The 19838-nt window shown below is 32.5% G+C and overlaps 1 protein-coding gene across 2 annotated transcripts; it reads left to right on the top strand.

Moving 5' to 3' along the window:
• The first annotated feature begins 8491 nt into the window (after positions 1-8491).
• Positions 8492-19489, top strand: LOC134535785 (uncharacterized). 2 transcript variants are annotated; one of them, XM_063375053.1, is made up of 5 exons: positions 8492-9039; positions 9121-9458; positions 11750-11884; positions 15360-15435; positions 18465-19489. In XM_063375053.1, the coding sequence occupies exons 1-5, from the start codon at positions 8730-8732 to the stop codon at positions 18674-18676; spliced, it is 1071 nt and encodes a 356-aa protein (XP_063231123.1). In that variant the 5' UTR covers positions 8492-8729; the 3' UTR covers positions 18677-19489. The 2 variants fall into 2 exon arrangements, with proteins under 2 accessions (XP_063231123.1, XP_063231124.1); XM_063375054.1 differs by having other exon boundaries at positions 8492-9458.
• Positions 19490-19838: the final 349 nt, after the last annotated feature.

The raw sequence follows: 19838 nt of genomic DNA, 5'->3' as shown, positions 1-19838 counted from the left end.
AATGAGAAAAAGGTATGTAATACTTTCCCACAAGCCATAGTCATGCAAGAGCATTTAACAGGTATTTTATTATTTTGTCAAGCAAATATCTCTAGCTTTGCAGATAATATTCATAGTTTAATATTTCCATCGCCAGTTTTACTGCCTTATTTGCCTATCGGCTACTATAAGCATTGCGTTAACAAGACGTTCTTAAATGTTGTTTATTGCTACGACTAAAACACAATTTGAAACAATGAATGTTGTATATGTGCTTTTATTGTATTCGTGTTTTTTGATAATAATTTTATAAATTAACTTATGTTACTTGCATAGAACTCAGTATTTAAGGCATAAACTATGTTTCCGAATCGTATTATTTCCAGAGAGTGTTAGATAGAAAATTACTGTCAGAGGTTTTTAACCAGTAATAATTTTTTGTGTTTATGTTTTTATTGCTGAAAGCAGGAACTGCATTTTTAGGAAGACATAAAATTCTTAGTTTTATATTCAAAATGTTTGAATTTGTTAATAACACTCGATAATATAATGAGGCTTTATCTTTCACCAATGAAAAAGAAATAATTTTTTTAATGTACTGGTACTCTCAAACACGATTTCATCTATTTAGATTAAATTCACAAAAACTTTGTTATCGGTAGACGATAAATTAATCAACTTGGTTCTCAACTACCGGAAGAAATTTAAAATTAACATTTTTCTAAATAATAAAACGTAATTTCAGCAGTAAATGAATAGTGCACAATATTCGTCTATGAGTATCACGTGAGCTTAAAGCGGCAGTCACAATTCCACGACAAACACGACACGAAAAATCAGATTAAGCGTCGAACCTACAGCGTTCCAGCACGACAGTTACTATCATAGGGTCAGAATACTACGACAGCATTAGCACGATAAACTCTAATATGGTAATCGTAAAATATTTTGAAGTCACATGCGACCATAAAATTCAGCATAGATGCGCCTGAAACTGTGTAAACCCTATTATTTTCTAGCCTGAACTTTATCAATTAATAGTTATTCGCTTAAATAATCCTTTATTCAATTCGATTTTGAAGAAATTTTGCATAATAACATTGGTCATACACAACAATATTTCTTTATAAAGGCGCACTACAATAATTGTAATAATTGTGAAAAAGTACCTACACGTAAAATTAAATTTAAATTTTCTGCGTAAAGATTTACCAAGCAGGTAAATATTAGTGATTTTTACTTTTGTTTGAACATTTTTACTTTCCGTCATGCGGCAAGACACGACGAAATTAGAAAATGAATCTAATACTTGCGGGCCGTCGGGGCGCGAATTTTGAGTTTCATTGGCTACTGAGCGTGTCGGGCCTGTCGTGTCTTGTCCGTCGTGGCATTGTGGCTCCAACTTTACTGAATAAATGCAACAGTAAACAAATGTAACACCCTACAGATGTCAATATCATTAAAATTCAAAATTGAGTATATATTAACAATCATATAAATGATATTATTGCTTTATTATAAAACTTAACTTCTTCCGAGTTAAATCAGTTTCGTGAGCTATTGGGTTTTTTAAGGGTGCTCCAATTTTCCTCTCTCATTCACTCCGCCAATGCTTTAATGTCATCTCATCTTATCTAATGACCCTGGCGTCAACTAACGAAGCCATAATTCATTTGATTTTCTTTGAAAAAAATATTAGAAAGTTTTATTACCACAAGAACTGCGAGTACCTTTAAATTTAGTTTACATATTGAATTATAAGGGCGTATATTGTTCGAAGAGAAACATATGTACGCACGTAGAGGCAACCCACGTGACCCAAATACAAACATCTGATTGCCGGTATGGAAACAAAAGGGAGTCTGATTGAAATAAGTAGGTGGTCTTTTCTTGTGACATGTTCTAGGGTGCTAAGAGGGTAGTTTATTAAAAATTAAATTTTTTCTTACACAATTAAGTATTTTTGCTTATTATTTTAAATAAATAACGTCATAATATAACTACCGTTTCTTGAAAAAAAAATTTGTTAAAATTTCATTACGTATTAATTTAATAGTTATAAGAGACTTAAGGAACATTTTTACTGTCAATCCTTGCAAGAGTATGTAATCGTGCTAAAGTCTATACATTTAAATTAATCACATTTTTTGTAGCCTTTGAAATGTTTTCCTTAATTTTTTGTATATAATTAATAAGTCAAGAGATATTTCGGTATGCCCAACCCTGAAAACCTCATGTTCGAAGGATTATAGGGGAAAATTATTTTTTTCATTGATAAATGATATACACATATTTATAAGTAATTAATTAAATAGACTACATACAAAATATTAAATTAAAACTATACATAACACGGTTAAGAACATACTTTTAGTTCATGCTTGTGTTTACATAAACATTGGCCTTAAAGTTTCATTAAACCATTAAGTAAATATTTATTATGTATAAGAATTTTATAAAAATAAACGATAGGCCTCCACATTGAAAAAACCATTACCCACGTGTTTAAACAAGCATTTCAGAGTGTTGCATCGGCAATAGCATATTATTATGTGTGTCACGCCTAAGAAATTGTGAGCTTATGCGGGAATAATTTTCGTAAAAATTTTAAATGTGTCATTTATTACGATTCTCGTGAAGGTGACAACTTATAGGCGCAAGAAATATTTTCATCTCCAAAGGGTATGACTGCAGTGGTAGAGAACAGTTATAGCGTTATAGGCAATAGAGATTATAGAGTTACTTTATGGTACCGAATTCGTTTTCTCCGTCTGGACAACCAATAACAGGCAAACATACAAACAGACATTAGTTTTTATTATTGAAAATAACAAAAACATTATTGTGTGTGATTGGAATGAAATTGCGTTGGTAACTAGGTATTAGCCGTAGTGTAAATCCACCAATTTCGGATATCTTACCTGCGGAAATTGCTTAATATTTTCAGTATTATGAAAATAAATAATAAAACAAAAATTTTACATGCTACATACATATGTCGCTTATCTGGTCAGTATAATCTCATAATAATCGTAGGGATTTTAGATTTGTTTTAGTCCATATTTTTCGTATTTATGTCGTTATTTTAGGGCAAGGATACTTTACCAGTATTAAAAATTTTATTCACGGTTTCGGATGATAAGACTTTAATTTATATGTACACTTAAATGCCCAAATTTTCTTACTGTTTTATTGTAAAATACATGGTTCATGATAACTACTAAATACTGTTCATGGAATCAAGAAACAGATACACGTCGAGCAACGTATTGTAGTACTTATAAGACTTAAATTAAAATTACTTATTTACTAAATTAAAAAAAATTAAAACCTCAGATATTCACGTGTCTTTCCACTATATACAGATTACATTTTTTTACGCTTGATCGCAAATGCAAACTAGCGATTAACCCAAAACTAACGTATATATCAGGCGTCTAACAGTCAGCACGCAGGAAATTAGCTGCCATGCAGATGTAGCTCGTATAATATTACGAAACGCGATGTGTGAAGAAAGGGCTGTTAAGAAATGACATAGAAGTCTAAGTTTGGTGCTGGACTAGCACGCAAAAAATAATACATTATAAACTATCAGAAATTAAATTCCACAATATATGCAGAAAATATTGAAATTTATTCATGTTAGTGGCTGGTTGGAACATGAAATTGCTCAGGAAAATAAACTTTCTTGAGCTTTTGCTGAAACACATCATTATTTTCGAAAACGTTTGAACCTTATCATAGTATTCCTTGAAACCAATTGAATTATCTCAAAAAAAAAAAAACATTCTTAGTTCTCTAAACGTTCTCATTTTTTGTTATAACTCTAAAAATCTCAAGGGTCATGTTAATAACCGTGTTTCTGATGAGAGAGGCTTTCAAAAAAACTAGGTACATTAAGAACAGATTAGGTTAATAAAAAACTACAATGCGCTTGGCGTCACGTGGAAAAAGGGCTCTCCCTGAGTAAGTTTTCACCGTTCTTCCGATTTATTAGTTGGGTATAAAAAGTGTCGCAGTTCACACATGCTAACAAATTAAATGCAGTACACTGAGTTTTGCAAACTACCCTGAGTTCACTTTAACTCAACACCTTTCTATACGTAGTTTGTTTTGACAAAATAAAAAACAAATCAGTAACTTCATCAAGGTTACATGTCAAGTAAAGAAATGAAAATCGCCATGTAGCTAGCTTCCCGCCCTGAGGCAGGGTCTACAAGAATGAGATGAGGCTGACACTCAGTGGAGCCGGCTGCCCTACCCGAGGGACAGACCTGTCGTTCCGGCCAGCCTACATGTCAAGTACCGATCCCCAATAAATGTTTCTTTATTTAGTTGGCATCCGTGAAACTTTCGCGCCCTCATAGTCATATTTTATTACTACAGTCACTATCATAATTCTGGGGGAATTACTCGCTATAATATAAAATGTTGTGGTCAAGTAGGCCTACTTGTGTGTTAAATGCCGAGTTGTATACCTGCGTGTGCATTATACTATAGACGCACAAAATATGGGCATAATATTGTAGGTACAACCGAATGAAGTAGCGCAATGGTTAAATTTTTTCAATTTTTTTGCTTCATTTAGCGCATTCAAGACGTGTACACGTTCTCTTTGCCATTACAATCCGATAAATACACAATACAAAAATTAAACAAAGAAACATAAAATTACATACAAGCAAGAACAAAAAAACTATTAAATTAATAATGAATGGCTAGTTAATGACATTTAAGTTTAATAATTTAAACCATATGAGCTCATCTATATTGCAAAAAAAAATTAATTTTTTTTTGTAATATTTAAAATCACAAATTCTTACACACGTTTTTTCACTTCTGCGTTGGTTACGTGGAAATTTATAACTGCGCAGGCAGTTTGGGTTGAGTATTCTAGTCGAGTTTGCACCAGAGAATTTAATGAATTTGACATAACATTGGTCACACACATGGTTAATTGAAGTTCATGATTTGATTTTGATCGAGGCCCACGACTGCGAATTGAGCTTCAAACATGTATATCTGATATAAATATTTAGAGAAGAACTTGTCTAAGTATTTGGTGTAGGTATAGCAATTAGTGTGCTTAGTTATCATGTATGGATTTAGTTGTAGCCAATTCAGTTTTCCATAGTTAGATTTGAGTAATAACGTAATTATAGAATATATGAAAAACGAATGCAAATATTTTGAACCTTGCAGCCTTTTTTCAGATGGTTTATGTCATTTAGACTACGTGACAATAATCGATCAAATGTATAGTGACTGCACAAGTGTGTAGCTTTCACGCACATGACAATAAATTCATTAATAATTATATAGTGAACAGAATTACACGATTTCATTACAAACATCAGTCACAAAAGCCCTCCAGAGATATGTTTCCATACATCATAATCTTACATCTTTTAACAGAGTTTAAGAAAACAATATTCGCATCTTCTGAAGTGGCCTATCCATGATTACACGCTGTTATTATTTAGAGATGAAGAAGTTATTGAAATTAATTGCTTTTTATTGAATTCAAATACGATTTTATATGACATCGCACACTCTAACTGCTTCAAATTTTCTATTCAGTTTCTAAATTTCATGTACGATGCTGTATGTACTGGCGACAATGAGAAGTTGTAAGCATAAAGTTGTTGGTTTGTATAAGTTATTAGAGGCTTGCGATGTAGTTGAAGGGCACGAAATGGAAAGGACCTGTGATAGACCCTTGAGAATCGATGGCTTCAATAGCGTTCCATGGTGATCGGCGTTTATCACGCGTGGCTATTTACTTTTACTGTGTATAGGGTCTAATAGCAAGTAATTTTCCGAAATAAAAATTTGACCAGCGTGAAATAGTTGTATAGTAATGAACCAATGCAGAATAATAAGTGAAAAGCTTATGTGTTTTGTTTTATTATATGTTTTATTTTATCAGATTTCCGCTGGCAAAAGAAGTAGTAGGATTCCCATCGGCAGAAGAGCTGATGAGGCGTGCACATAAAAGAATTGTACCACCCCAACCACAATCACTACAAGAGTTTGACGAGATGATGACGCTTGATCAGTGGAAAATTTGGGGGAAGTCTCTAAGTGGTGAACGGTTTTTTCTTAAAACCATTGTTTCCACCGATGGTGGGGTGGCCGCTTTATTTGTCTCACCACATTTCAAGGATTTGCTAGGTACAGAAAATTCTAACGTTCAGGCTGATGGCACTTTCAAGTCTGTGCCTCTTCATCCTAGAAGCGAACAACTATTTACCCTGCACGTGGTAGATACTGAAAGGCATGGAGGACTTCAAAATCAGGTATACTTTCCAGCGTAAATATGCACCTACCTAATTTTTGTATTAATTAAAAGTAATTTAATAACCTTTACATGTACTAAATTTCAATCATCAATTCTGCACTTGTGAGTTGTACTTCATAGAAAGGCAAATTACCGCAGACAGAGAAAATCTGTTAAACAGGTAAACACAAGGTATTGAAAATGTGTTTTTAAACCTGGAAATGCAGAACAAATTATTATATCTTAGTTACAAAACAGTATCAGCGGTTCTTCTTTCTATTTAATATAATGTCTCTAAACTGGTATGCATTGTAATCAAATATGTGTGTAATTTAAATTAATCTCATCTAATTTTATTAACAATTAATAAACGTAAATGACAAACTATTGTCTTTTAATTTTAAGTAAAATCTTGGTTGCATTTCATTTTCTCCTGATCAAAATAAAGATGCATTGTCCCCAGTTTGATCAAATAAATGCATTCGTCTTATTTTAAAGTGGCACACTTGGTTATGTAATTTTAATGATAATGATAATTGTATAGGAAAATATTTAGTCATTTCTGTATGTTATGCATGTTAATGTAATTTTGTCTTAGTAACAATTTTATACTAATATTCCTGTTATCTTGATAGACAGTAGTTCGATGACGCAGGAAAAAATGTTAGGACAAGAAAAACACGGGAAACTCTGGGAAATTGACTAATGTAAGAGTGTGGGAATCCTGAAATAGAGAGAAATACCAACAGAAGCACGATATTTCCATCATTAGCAGTATTCCTAAAATTAGTAAAACTTTAATATTTTACAAATATTACGAAAGGCCTAAGGTAACATGGAATCCAATATAACGGATATAAATTTTGTTTTATTTTCAGTATTTTGAGTAAAATATGATCTTAGTATATACGTAACAGCTGGAATAAATTAATGTCCAAGTTTTAAACATTCGTGTAGGTGAGCTGAATATCTGTGCATTTAATAAACTTTTCCATAAATACATCAATGACGCAAACGACACAAAATTTCACATGAGACAATGCCAATTAAATTTTTGGTAAAGTCAAATAAATTCAGGCTTTATATAACCTCATTTAATCTAGGCAAAATTAATTGACAAGGAACGACAGTTGTAAATAAAAAGCAAACCGTGAGAATTGCCTTTTCGTCACATCAATCGACTTATAGATATTCGTATGCTCAGACATTACATTGACATTATATGTATAACTCTATTGAATAAATATGGAACTATTTTCTGCATCATAAATGTTATTCATGAAACAATGTAAAATATTTAAAACAACCGGTTTCCTGCTAAAGAATTTATATGTAGGGAAACAACTTTTATCTTGTTTTTATAAACGAGTTATCATTAAGGGAGTATTTGTTTACTAATTTGATTTATTACTTCAGATATACCCTGCAGCTTACGCACTTATGACGAGAAGGACAACTGAAGCGTACGAAGCCGTTTTACGAGGTTTAATCGAAGAAGTGCCAACATTTAAGCCAGCAACTTTAATGAGCGACTTCGAACCCGCATTGCGCTCTGCCTTTCGACGTGTTTTTCCAAATGTGTCAGTGAAAGGATGTTGGTTTCACTACGCCCAGGTAAAATACCATTCAATTATTTTAAATTTTAATAGCTGTGCTGTTTATCGTCATAAATCAATTAATGCATTGATTATGCAATCAAGGATAAAACTGGTGCAGAGCACTTAATAGCTAAAGCAAATTGGGATCGAATACTTGGTGGCATGGTTACAATACAATACACCACACTTTATGCATGCAATTCTAAGAAGTAGAATGTTAGGGCCAATGCAGTATTATTATTATTAATAATGATTTAAGTTTTCAGAGGTGTCACATTTATGTAACATAGGATCTGAAATTTAACTCCAACTCACGACTAAATATAATAATAGTTCTTGACCACTCAGCCAGTAACAAAATATATTGGAGGTCCTATTGTTTAAAGCTGTTGTCACAGTCCTTTCATATGGCTGCTTGGAAAAAAAGGTGAGGTTCATTTTAGTTTTATTTTATGGATCAATTGTGTATAGTCTGTCATTGCAAATGCAAAGCATTTTTCTCTACAATACCTTTACTGTAAAAGTGAAGTCTTTTTAAAATTAAATAACAGGCATAAATATCCGTTATAAAAATATTAAATTGCAGCTGCTGCAGCTTCAGTAATCGTTTTAAGAAGCATAAATCTATTTACATGAAATTTAAAACTGACAGCACTTGAAATTGGTCTGCTTTCTAGCTTGGAAACTTTGAAGATACATTTAATTTTTTTTTGTCTCTGAAATTTAAGCTTTTATGTTTGTGTTGATGTGTGTAGGCTATAAGTGTGCATGTGTAATATTGTACTGAATGACTTTCTACCCTAAGAGCCAGATGGTTGGACACACATTCTGTATGTTCAAAGGCAATTTTTCGACGCGCGCAACAACTGGGAATGGCGAGAACCATCCGCTCTGAAACTGGAGAAACGGCTTTGAAGATGCTTATGGCCTTACCGTTACTACCCACAGACAAAATTATATCTGGAGTACAAACAGTGGAAGAATATTTGCTGCAGGAAAACATGATGGTTACGTTTCAAAGACTCACACAATACATAAGAGATTTTTGGATTGGTGTGGTGACGCCAAGTGTTTTGTCTGTAAATGGCCTCGAGTGGAGGACCAACAATGCCGTTGAGTCTTTTTACAGAAAGTTGCTTAAAGCTGTAGGTGGGCCCAGACCGGAATTTTGGCATTTCATCAGTAAGTAAATTTATTTTCATAGTAAATATGTTAAGAATGTTATAATATTTTCCTCGTTTGTTAATAACTATGTTTTTTCAGCCGCTCTTAGAAAACAAGACAGTTCGTTCCATACTACAAGGCGAAACGTAGAGAGGCAGGTGGCAGCCCAGAGAACGCGGCGTCGATCGTATGTGCGGCAGGACGAAAACATTCAGCAAATGCAGGGGGAGCTGTCTGAAGAATCAATTTCTATTAAAAGATTCCTCCAACGAGCATCCTGGACTGTGAGTTCGTTAGCAGAACGACTTCTACGAACATCTTTGGTGGCAGCTGTAATGGACGATGAAGTTACAGCTGAAGACGAATTCCAAGATGACACACCACCAGAACATCTTCCTGACATACTGTTTGATGGAGAGGTTACCATCACAGATGAGGTGAGTTAATTAAACATTTAAATACATATTTAGAACAAAGATAAAACTTCATTATTAGAATACATAATTCCCTAGTTTATATAGTAACAAAGCTTTACGCATTTTACAAGTGAAATGTTTTATTGGTAAACCGTATAACAAGATAAAGGAAAATCTGCGGAAAATTGTTACATCCGTATTACCAAATGTACTGAAATAATTTAAAATAGAGTCTTTTACTTTTTTAATAACACAATGGCAACTTAATTTCTTTTGTGATGAATCATGAAATAACTATAAATTTAGAAAAAAAGGGCTATATATAATATTTTGTAATGGAGTATTTCTCACCAGTTTGATTGAAACATAATTTTATTTGCGCGTTAATTTGAAGTCGGCAATTCCATGTATAAATATTTGCAATATTTAAATCAAACATTATATAACTTTAAATAACATTAGTTTATAAAAATATTAAAATAATTTAAGCAAACTTTAATGCCATGTTATTAATATCATGGCTTTACATTCATTGGTAGATTTTCAGGCATGCTAACACATTCCAATAATTCATAGTTTATTATATCTTAAGTTTATGTAGTCTCTAATGACGTTGTGGTCTGCTAGTTGTCTACTACAACTAAATTCTGAAAATTCTCACGTTCATAGTCGATTACCAAAATTCTTTGTATCACACTTCACAAAGATGTGACGTTGACCGGGGCTTTCCCCGAATGACCCTGACCGTCCTGACTCAGTTCCCCCCCCCCCCCCCCCGCATTTGTAGAGCCGCAGTGCGTGGGCATGTGAGAGTTCAAACAGTGCGCCACGACCCCGGAAGACACCCGTTTGTGCAGTGCAATATTCCCAGTTCCAATTTAGTAGGAATTAAAATGAAATATATATTTTTCTTTTCATCAAGTGTATGTGGTTTCAGCAGACTGACTTGAAGTCCCCTGTTGTAATGTGATTTGAGTGAAATGTTTTCACTTGACAAAGCCGGAACCGGAAAAACGAGCGGATTCGAACTTGACCGAAGAAGGAATTATTTCAAACTTTACTTATTAATGAATCCTATTTTATAATCAGTAACGAAAGCTTTGGAGGACGTGCTTTATATATGTACGTGTCTGTGTTTTTATCAATAACGCATGGTATGAATTCGATAATCATAACGGTTTACTTATTCGGCGCAAAGACGCCTCGGTGAGAGCCCTCTGCCAGCTTAGTCTGACGTCATCACCGGCCGAGGTATGACGCACCGGAGACTTCATACGTTGCCGTCACCGAGCCAGTAGTTATGTATTTTATTTTAATTGTTCTAATTCACTTTCTTAATATCATAGAGTCCTACCTATGGCGGTATTCATTAATTAAGAAAACGAATCCTTGATTCTTGTGAGCTTTGATATAAAGTATTATAAATATTTTAGCTTGTGGCATTCAGATACCAATTATTTTTATTTATTTCATTTCATAAATTTTAATGTGCACTTAAACAAAATATAATCATATAGAATTCCTGACAGAGTGTCATTGCGCTGTTAGGCGAGGGTATAATCAGGGTATAAACAGAACAAGAATACGCCAGAAATTAAGGAGCCCGCCTCGTCAGGGCGTATATGTGTTGGTGAGGTGAGATGATAAGCGTGACTCTCGCTGGTGTTACTAGCGCGGTGTCGAAGCGATGACCATTACACTAAATGGCGACTAAATGTAGATAAAGGTGGAAGTGGAATGCAAGGCCGTTAAGTGGTCTCAACAATATTAACGGGCGTTTCATGACAAAAAACTACTCTGGAAACACGTATTTTAGCCGTTTTCACTCTGCTAAAAATACAGTTTAAAAACGAAATACAGAAACAGAACGACTTTTCCGCCCTCACCGCATTCTTATATGCTTTCCGTAAACAAAGAACACTCGGATATATTGAGTAGTTTTCAAATCGCGTTTGTTCTACTGAAGCTCTGCACACCGTATGTGTGCCTTGTGTGCCTCGGTAGGCGGCGCCCTTGATAGCCTCAACTGAAGTTAGATGCAGTGCCTTGAGTAAATACATTTGTATTCTATGTTTCATACCCAATTTTTTTTTTTTTTTTTTAGCTAGACCAGTATGAAATTCGTATTTTGCTCAATTTCTCTTTAATTAAACACTCTATGTATACAAATAATAAAAAAAACCAGCATTAATGTTTGTTGCTTGCCTTAAATACCCATGTTTTCATGTTTTGTATGCATCATATTCAAATTTATTTTTTATAATTGGTGTTAAAAAATTCAAAACATTTATTTGGTTATTGCATTGTTACAGACCACAAGCACATCCAGCTTGGTGGAAGAGAGGACACCAAATATTGGAAGAAGATATCGGCATCGTGAACCTCCATATCAGAGACCAAGAAACACGAATGAAGAAGCTGGAAGTTCGTTTGAATCAATTTTAGAGGTATACAGTCAAACAGTACTAACGAAATCATAATAGTGATTTCTAATAGTATAATATTAAATTGTTTCTGTATATTTTAATGCTTTGTATTCAATACTGGTAGATGTTTCTATTGTCCTCTGTGGATGATTTGATAGTGCACTACGAGTAGCATGATATGTCACAATTAAATTGGCTGGTCATAGCAGATAATTAAAATAAAAATCTGTTAATAAAAGGGTGAACTCATGAGCACGTAATTTTGCTAAGTTGGGTTTCAGGAGCGGATAATTATTTTAAGGATGAAAAATGTAAAATTAATAATGAATGTCATCCTTATTTTTAATGTTACATCAAAGTGAAACCACTGAATTCTACCGATGCGATGTGTAAAATTGTTTGTTAGCATGCGAATCATAGGACTGAAATATTTTTATAGCGTATAAGAAACAATTACAAATAAAATATTAAATGACTTTACTAACCTCCAACACAGAATGAGTTATAATTCGACTGATAAATTTTAGCTGTTAGTACAAAACTCATCCCTGCGTTGTAGTAAAATCATTTATTTTAAATATTTGAGCGTAACAACATTCTTATGTAGCCTACATAATTCTAACACAACCTATAACAAGGCGTTATGTTTATTTTTAAAAACAAATTCAAGATTATATCAAAATCTTTATTGAAATTTTTCTCTCTTAAAATTTTATTAACACGTACAGAAAACTACGTGTGATTAAATAACATGTGAAAAAAATTATGCCTACATACCGCAAATAACATTTCAATTATTTAGATCATTACTCTTGAACAAAGTCTAATAACTGTTTTATGAAGTTTAGCTGTAACTTACTTCTGATTAAGCCACACAAATGACACGTCATCACAGTTGGAAAGTAAAGGCCTATTTCTGGTCTCAAATCAGCTTACAGAGCGAGGTGGCACAAATGTAACATATTGGATTAAAATTCTAAAGATCTCGGGATAAATTCCTGTTATGTCCATCCGATTTTGGTATCCCATGGTTTCAATAGATTAGATACTTGAGGCAGAATATGCAAAGTAATCTCATAATAGAATATGGCCAATTTTCTCCCCAGTTTCCATGGCCTGTATATTGTTTGTCCTAATAACATTGCCGAACGAGAAGTAAGAACATAATTAAAATTATTTTAGGATCATTATTTTGCATAAAACCAGGGTCGATTAACTATAAAAAATCAGATTTGTGGGAAAGTAGCTTTAATAAATTAATCTCAGCTGTCGATAGGGACGCTTTAGTTCATAGAGTTCTAACTGCAATATTTCGACAGCTTGACAGAAGAAGCTGTTGAATGTTCGATTTTAAAATAATTACTAAGTTGACATTTTCTGTATGAGAAAATTGTAGGAAATTCCTTATTTGCATATTAGAAAGTGAATAAAGTAATTCCGTATATGACATATATAGAAAATCAAAGATGTTTTATTGGGAAATCACAATAAAACCATTTTTGGTGAAATATAACTTTATTCCGTGCATCTTAAATTTCAAGAAATTAACTTGTTGGGTAGTACCTATTTTTGAGAGAATGCTATAAATTTAAAAACTATTGTTTTATTAATCCATTTTCAAGATCTGTTTAGATTACATTCACACAGGAAAGGAAATATTTAATGCAATAAACAGTTTAGAAACTCTTTCAAGCAATTTTCGTGTGCAATAAACAAATAAAAAGGTAATTAAATATTTTTCCCAAAAAGGTAAATTATTTTTGCATGTTAAAGAATGAATCACTGGTTGGTTCAGCAAAGGAAGTGTGCAATTTGAAGAATTAAGAACACATTTTACACTCAGTAATACAATATACATCGGGAACATTACAACTATTCAGCTTTGAAATTGCTAAAAAATATAGTGTAACCCTTCATTACTATCCATCTTTAATTACCCTTTTAATTTTTTTTCGCCATTTGAATTTACTTTTGAATTGGCAGTATTTTGATACATATTTGATTTTTTTACTGTATTGTTATTATTGGTATAACACTGTATAGGGTAATCTTATTTTGATTGAAAGCACCGTTTACAATTTTTAATTTATAACCCTGGAAAAAATTAAACAAAAGTAATTGCACATAACTAAAAAAAATCATTTTTTGAAAATGTTACCACACAGTAATTAAAACATGAACGTGCTAATAAATTTACTATTCTGCAATCACCTTAGAAATAAATGTAATTGTATTCGCTGGCTGGGACGATATTTCATTATTTTTAAATTATGTCCTTTCTTTGGAAATTAATAACTATTAACTGATCTCTATGATGTTATTCAAACAGTATTAATTTATTTGTTGCTATATCATTGGGTTTTATGCAATAAAAAGTTGGAGGATTTGAAGCAAATTAATCCAATTTAACAGATTATGACGGGAAATTCATGATGGTACTATCTATTTCAACTCAATTACCTGTGTTTGCTTGTTGCTTAATGCTCGTCGTATTAAAATATGCCATGGGTGATATAAAATCAAAGGGAGTTGAATGATTGAAAATAGAACTTACGCATAGAGTCGTACTAGATTAATTTTTTTTAATAATTGGTCTTATATTTTTTAACAAACCCAAATAATAAAATAAATGCATTGCTGCATATTTACCAAAAACCAACTTTATAATCTCGTAGGTAATTTTATTTTGTGAACTTTATAAATCCATGGTTGACATACTTAAAACTATTAATTGATAAATTGCTTGCTGCTTATTAAAAATTGTTGCTATAATGAAGTACAAAGAAAACTACAGCTGGAACGAGCAAGCATTATTTATGTATTTTATCCACAACTTAACGCTAAACTGACTGTCACTCATTGCGAAATCAGCCATAAATATTTTATTTTTTGCATTAGGTGACATGATTTATTTATTGAAGATTAATTTTAAACCAATCACTACTTTTGATTAAAAACTTGTTTTTTCGGGATTAAATACTGAATTGTGGGGAGCTTTGAGCTATTAGGCTCTATTTGTAAATTAACCGTGTCTTATTGGTTACTCAGACTCTAGTGAATAAAGGACAACTAGATTACTTCTTTACAAATTGCCATTAATGTTTTGGAATACAAGATCTTGTAATTTATAAAATATGCAATGATCATGCGTACGCCACAATGGCTTTACAAGAAGCGTCATCCATTTCAATAAAAAAAAAAGTGTTAACACCAAATACTTCTTATTTAATAGGCCATAGCATTAACGGATACAAAATTTTAAATCTACCTTGATTTATTCCGATTGAAATTATTGTAATTTTTTGTATTGTAAAAAATATTTCATAGTATCTTTCAATATACATGTCTGTCGTATCTAGACGTTTATTTAACTGCTTTCACTCAACGTGTAAGCACAGGGGGGAGTTTATATGGATTTTAAAAGGGTATATCTTGTGAGAAAAGTGCGGTCACTATCATTTAATGTTTAAAATGTATTGCTTTGTTCTCAATGAAGGTGTCTCTTCAAGAAAATGGAATGGATCAAGAAGTTTCAGAACGAGTTGAACAACCTTTATCTGAAGTAACTACAAGTTAGTACATTTGTATTTTCTATACAATGATATCAATTCAGTCACGTATGATTTTATGTAAGTAAACTGCAGTGTTAATTACTGCTAAATTCTTAAACTATGACAAAATGCATGAGTGTGAATCATGTTAGTAGGCTATAAGTCAGTGAGGTCCTCATCGAGTATTATAACGCACCCTATGATGAACTGCACCAACAATAATGATATATTTTATACGGTTAATAAAAATTAAGCTTCCTAAAGGGATTAGATGGAACAATTATTTGGCCAGCGAGATAATTCGCAACGTCCGTGGATACCAACGATATATTGGTCGAGTATAAAACTTGCTTACTACCTAAAACATGTTCAGACATAATAAATTTATTTTTACAAGTGTTTGCATGGAGCTAAGGGGATGGCATTTTTCGCGAATAGATCTGAACACCTGTTAGACTGCAAGAAGGTATACCCGCGCAAGCTGTTTCTTCCTTGTGATTTGCGGTCGTCTGCAAGAGAAGACGTTGCTTTATTTGACCGGGCCACTCAAGACGCGTTTGCTTCCGTCACTGAATTACTGTCATTGATTGTATTGTAAGAATCGACAAAATAAACTCATCCAATCACGACACACAGGCAATGCTATAGTGTTTTAACTTTCAACTAGTCTCTGAATTTTTCGCGAAATATGCATGCCCCTAAGCTTGGCTTATTGTGTACCTAAGTAAAACATGTGTAATTATTTACCCTTAAGATTGTGATGTTACAGATTTATGATAACAACTCTGTATGAAGTTAGGTTAACACAATTCAATCTTCTAAATCAGATATGTTGCCACACGTTTCTATTTACGTGTGCAGAGAATTTGATGTAGAGTATAACTTATCAAAGCTATTATAATTTATTTAAATTTTTGAGCAGGTTTTATGGGATACAGAAGTTGTTTAGTTTAAAAAAAAATTTAAATACCTAAACCAGTTTATAATACACGTATCTGCTTGTTATGGTCATTAAAAGAAATTACTCACTCTGAGTAAGATGAACAGCAAGTTGCACAAAGGCACCTTTTAAGATCTCAAATGACCCATTGACGCACCAACATCAGAATATTGGCAAATAAACAATTTCATAAGATTGAACTCAACTAGTAGAATAAAACATTAGTACAAAACAAATTTACTGCCCGCTCGGTTGATATTTCTTTGCGAGTATTTAATATTACTTAGACAATTAATTATTTTCTTTATTTTCCAGTATATTTAAAATTTTGAGGTGATGTTTGAAGAAAGATTACATAAATTCATGACGATAGTGTGACTTTCGAAAAAAAATTTTCCAAATAAATTCGTTATATAGTCTCCATACCCAATACCATGCCAGGAATATATACATAAAATAAAGAGGTGATAAATCTCTGTCCATTTCGTTAATGGGTAAAATCGGACCAGTGAGGAAGAAAGCAACAATAACTTCTAAACTTTTAAGAAATTGGATTTCATTTTAAGTAATTATTCCTTCTTAATATAATACCAAAAAATTTAGTTTCTAAAGTTTTTTTTATAACACCAAACATTAGCTCTATAGGTGAAAAAATAGGGGTTGATGGACTGGAGAATTTATAACTTTTTAGGTCCATTTTCACATCTGTTAAGTTTTATTAACTTTCGTAAATTCATCTAAAAATAATATGAAACAGGTTTTATACAACCACCCCTTACTATAACGAGAGACTTAACTAAGATCGTAAAAACCAAACATGCATGGCTCTTATAAGAAACAATATTGAGGCCATAAAAAATGTTTTAGATATTGTTAAATATTACCATTATCTTTTTTCTGAGATATTTTTGATAGCAGCAACCTTAAGTGCAACATGATAATAAATTGTTTTAATACATAATTATGGAAGTAAATGCGTATTTTATTTTCACAGGAGTTTTCGCTAGCGGCGCAGCACAAAGTTTTCAGAATGCTCCAGATTTCCCTAGAATATTCTTCAAGATTCTATAAAGATCCGTGTAACGAAGTATGACATTTAAAATCTACCTGAGCGTGCAGCTGAGCCAGAAATAATTTTTAACCAGCAGGGCTAATATTTGCATGTATTGTTAAATAGGCGTATATACATTTCATAACTAGAGACCCGGAAAATTCGCGGGTTCAATGACCTCCAGGATAGAATCCAATGTCCTCTACACACTCGGGCAAATGCCAACTGTTCGTTGGCTGCTGACTTGTGAGTCGTCTCGACTGGGTGGCCTGTTAATCGACACTTCTATGAGTGAGGGTCTCTAATTGACCCTCAGTCCTCCAGATTAACAGTGAACCAATGACAGAAGCAGCACTAAGGTATATCTATTGGAATTTTAGCATAACACGAAATGAACCCGCGCATTTTCCGGGTCTCTATTCATAACATAATATTTCAATGTTTAAAATTTCTATATGTTTATGAATGTACGTGTAAAGAGTTTATAGTACATACAATTTTCTAAGACTAATATTTAAATATAATTTTATACTCGAACGAGTTTCAAAAACTCATAATAGTAGTCGATAATCATGAATATTAGTTATCAGCACCCACTATGCAAATCATGCATCTTCATTTTAATATAAGACACCGTATTTCGAAATAATTAGCTATAGGGAAGTACAATATTAAATTAAAATAATACTCATTTAATTTATTGCTATTGAGAAAAAAGTTGTGTTAATGAAGCGAAATGAATTGGAATGAATAATATAATTGTGTCACTACTCTAATATTTAGCCTAGGCTATATATATGCATATAAACTTTCTCCGCCTAATAAAACAGTGTTTTCTGGGAGTTAATGTTAATATCGCAGTAATAAAAACGCCTTAAAAGAGGTTTGGCCAACAGCCATATTGAGCAAATTTAAATTGTCTCTTTTCAAAAGCTAAAAAATACCTTCAAACGTCAATATGTATACTATAACAATTTAATTTGTTTTAGAATGTATTTTCATGAAATAGAACATGCAAAGTAACAACACACTGACACTAATGCATCAATATTTTTCCAGGGTTGTGCATGATTTGCAACATCGGCGAGCCAACTAACATCATTGTCCCTTGTCACCATCAAGGCTTGTGTGACGAGTGTGTGGCTGAGCTTAGGAGGAGAATGACTTTACCACCTGAAGAAGACGAACTGGGGGCATTGAATATAGAATATTCACTGTGCCCCTACTGCCGTACTCAAATACACGACTTTTTACGAATCCACATTGTGTGAAACTGTAAATAACGTAAATTTTTTTTTTTCGTTTAGATTTAACCACCATTCTGTACATCACTTACCCAAACATAGTATATTTCTTGTAAAGTTCTTAACTGCCGTAAGTGTGTCTTAGGCCAGTTTTTTGATTGATACAACGGTAAATAATTAATTTCAATGGTGTTAAATTATGAGATTATTAAACATTATACAACTTACAAGTTTTAGAATCATTAGAAACTTAGGTATTTGTTTATATGAGTTTCAGAAAACGGCACCTTAAGATAATATAAGCTTCTTCTTAAAATTTGATTTATTTATTGACTTCTACATTTTGCCGACGAAGAAACCAAACCCAGAAATTAACAACAAATAAAAAGCCCATGGAAAAATCCCATCATTTGACAAGATTTATTTCGGAATTCAAAGTTACGTTACTCCAAATACGTTCAAATATGTTTCAATTTACCAACGTCACTTGACACGGTACTGTTCTTTTTATCCCTAGCTGAACGCAGTGAATGAATGCAAACCCGAATTCTGGCATAACATAACGATCTCGACTAATCGAAATTAGTCACTGGTGCGCTGAAAAGAAGCCAGTAGTTGAAGTAAGCATACATCAAAGATATAGTATGAATGGATTATCAATAAACAATTCTGATAGAAAAATCTTGGGTTTGTAATTATGTTTACTAGCCTTTTATTTTGTTAGGCGAATGTTGTTATATTGGAAAATTTTACATTTAAAAAAACCACTACCCAAAGATTTATGACTAATCGAGGTAACTGTTGCAAAAACAGCGTCTGTGGTAGGAATGTCACACACACACACACATATATAATATTATTTCTCAGGTAATAATGTGCGAAGCTTGATCCATTATACCCCTATAATCAGCGAGAAGCTGAGACACCTTGACCAGCATCCACAATAATATATTATAAGTTTAAAGTGTGAAGAACGACTTCGTTAAAAAACATCCTTTAGTCTTTTAGGTTAAAAGTGATACATGCAGTATATTTTTGTAATAAAATAGATTTTATCATTTTGCAACATAAAAAGGTTAAACGAGAAAGGAATCCAACACAAAAATTTATTTTTTTATTAAAAAAAAAATTTTTCCGTTTCTTTTCACATGCAGTTTATTAACACTTTTTTAGTTAATTTAATATAAAT

The sequence above is a fragment of the Bacillus rossius genome, chromosome 10 (assembly GCF_032445375.1).
Source record: "Bacillus rossius redtenbacheri isolate Brsri chromosome 10, Brsri_v3, whole genome shotgun sequence".
Taxonomy (NCBI): Eukaryota; Metazoa; Arthropoda; class Insecta; order Phasmatodea; family Bacillidae; genus Bacillus; species Bacillus rossius.
Note: the sequence above shows the minus strand (reverse complement) of the source record. Positions and strands in the feature narration are given on the sequence as shown.

Coding starts and splice junctions, on each gene's coding strand:
- LOC134535785 (XM_063375053.1), top strand. CDS start 8,730: ATGGCGAGAACCATCCGCTCTGAAACTGGAGAAACGGCTTTGAAGATG. Junction 9,459..11,749: donor AGGTTACCATCACAGATGAG/GTGAGTTAATTA, acceptor GCATTGTTACAG/ACCACAAGCACATCCAGCTT. Junction 11,885..15,359: donor CGTTTGAATCAATTTTAGAG/GTATACAGTCAA, acceptor TTCTCAATGAAG/GTGTCTCTTCAAGAAAATGG.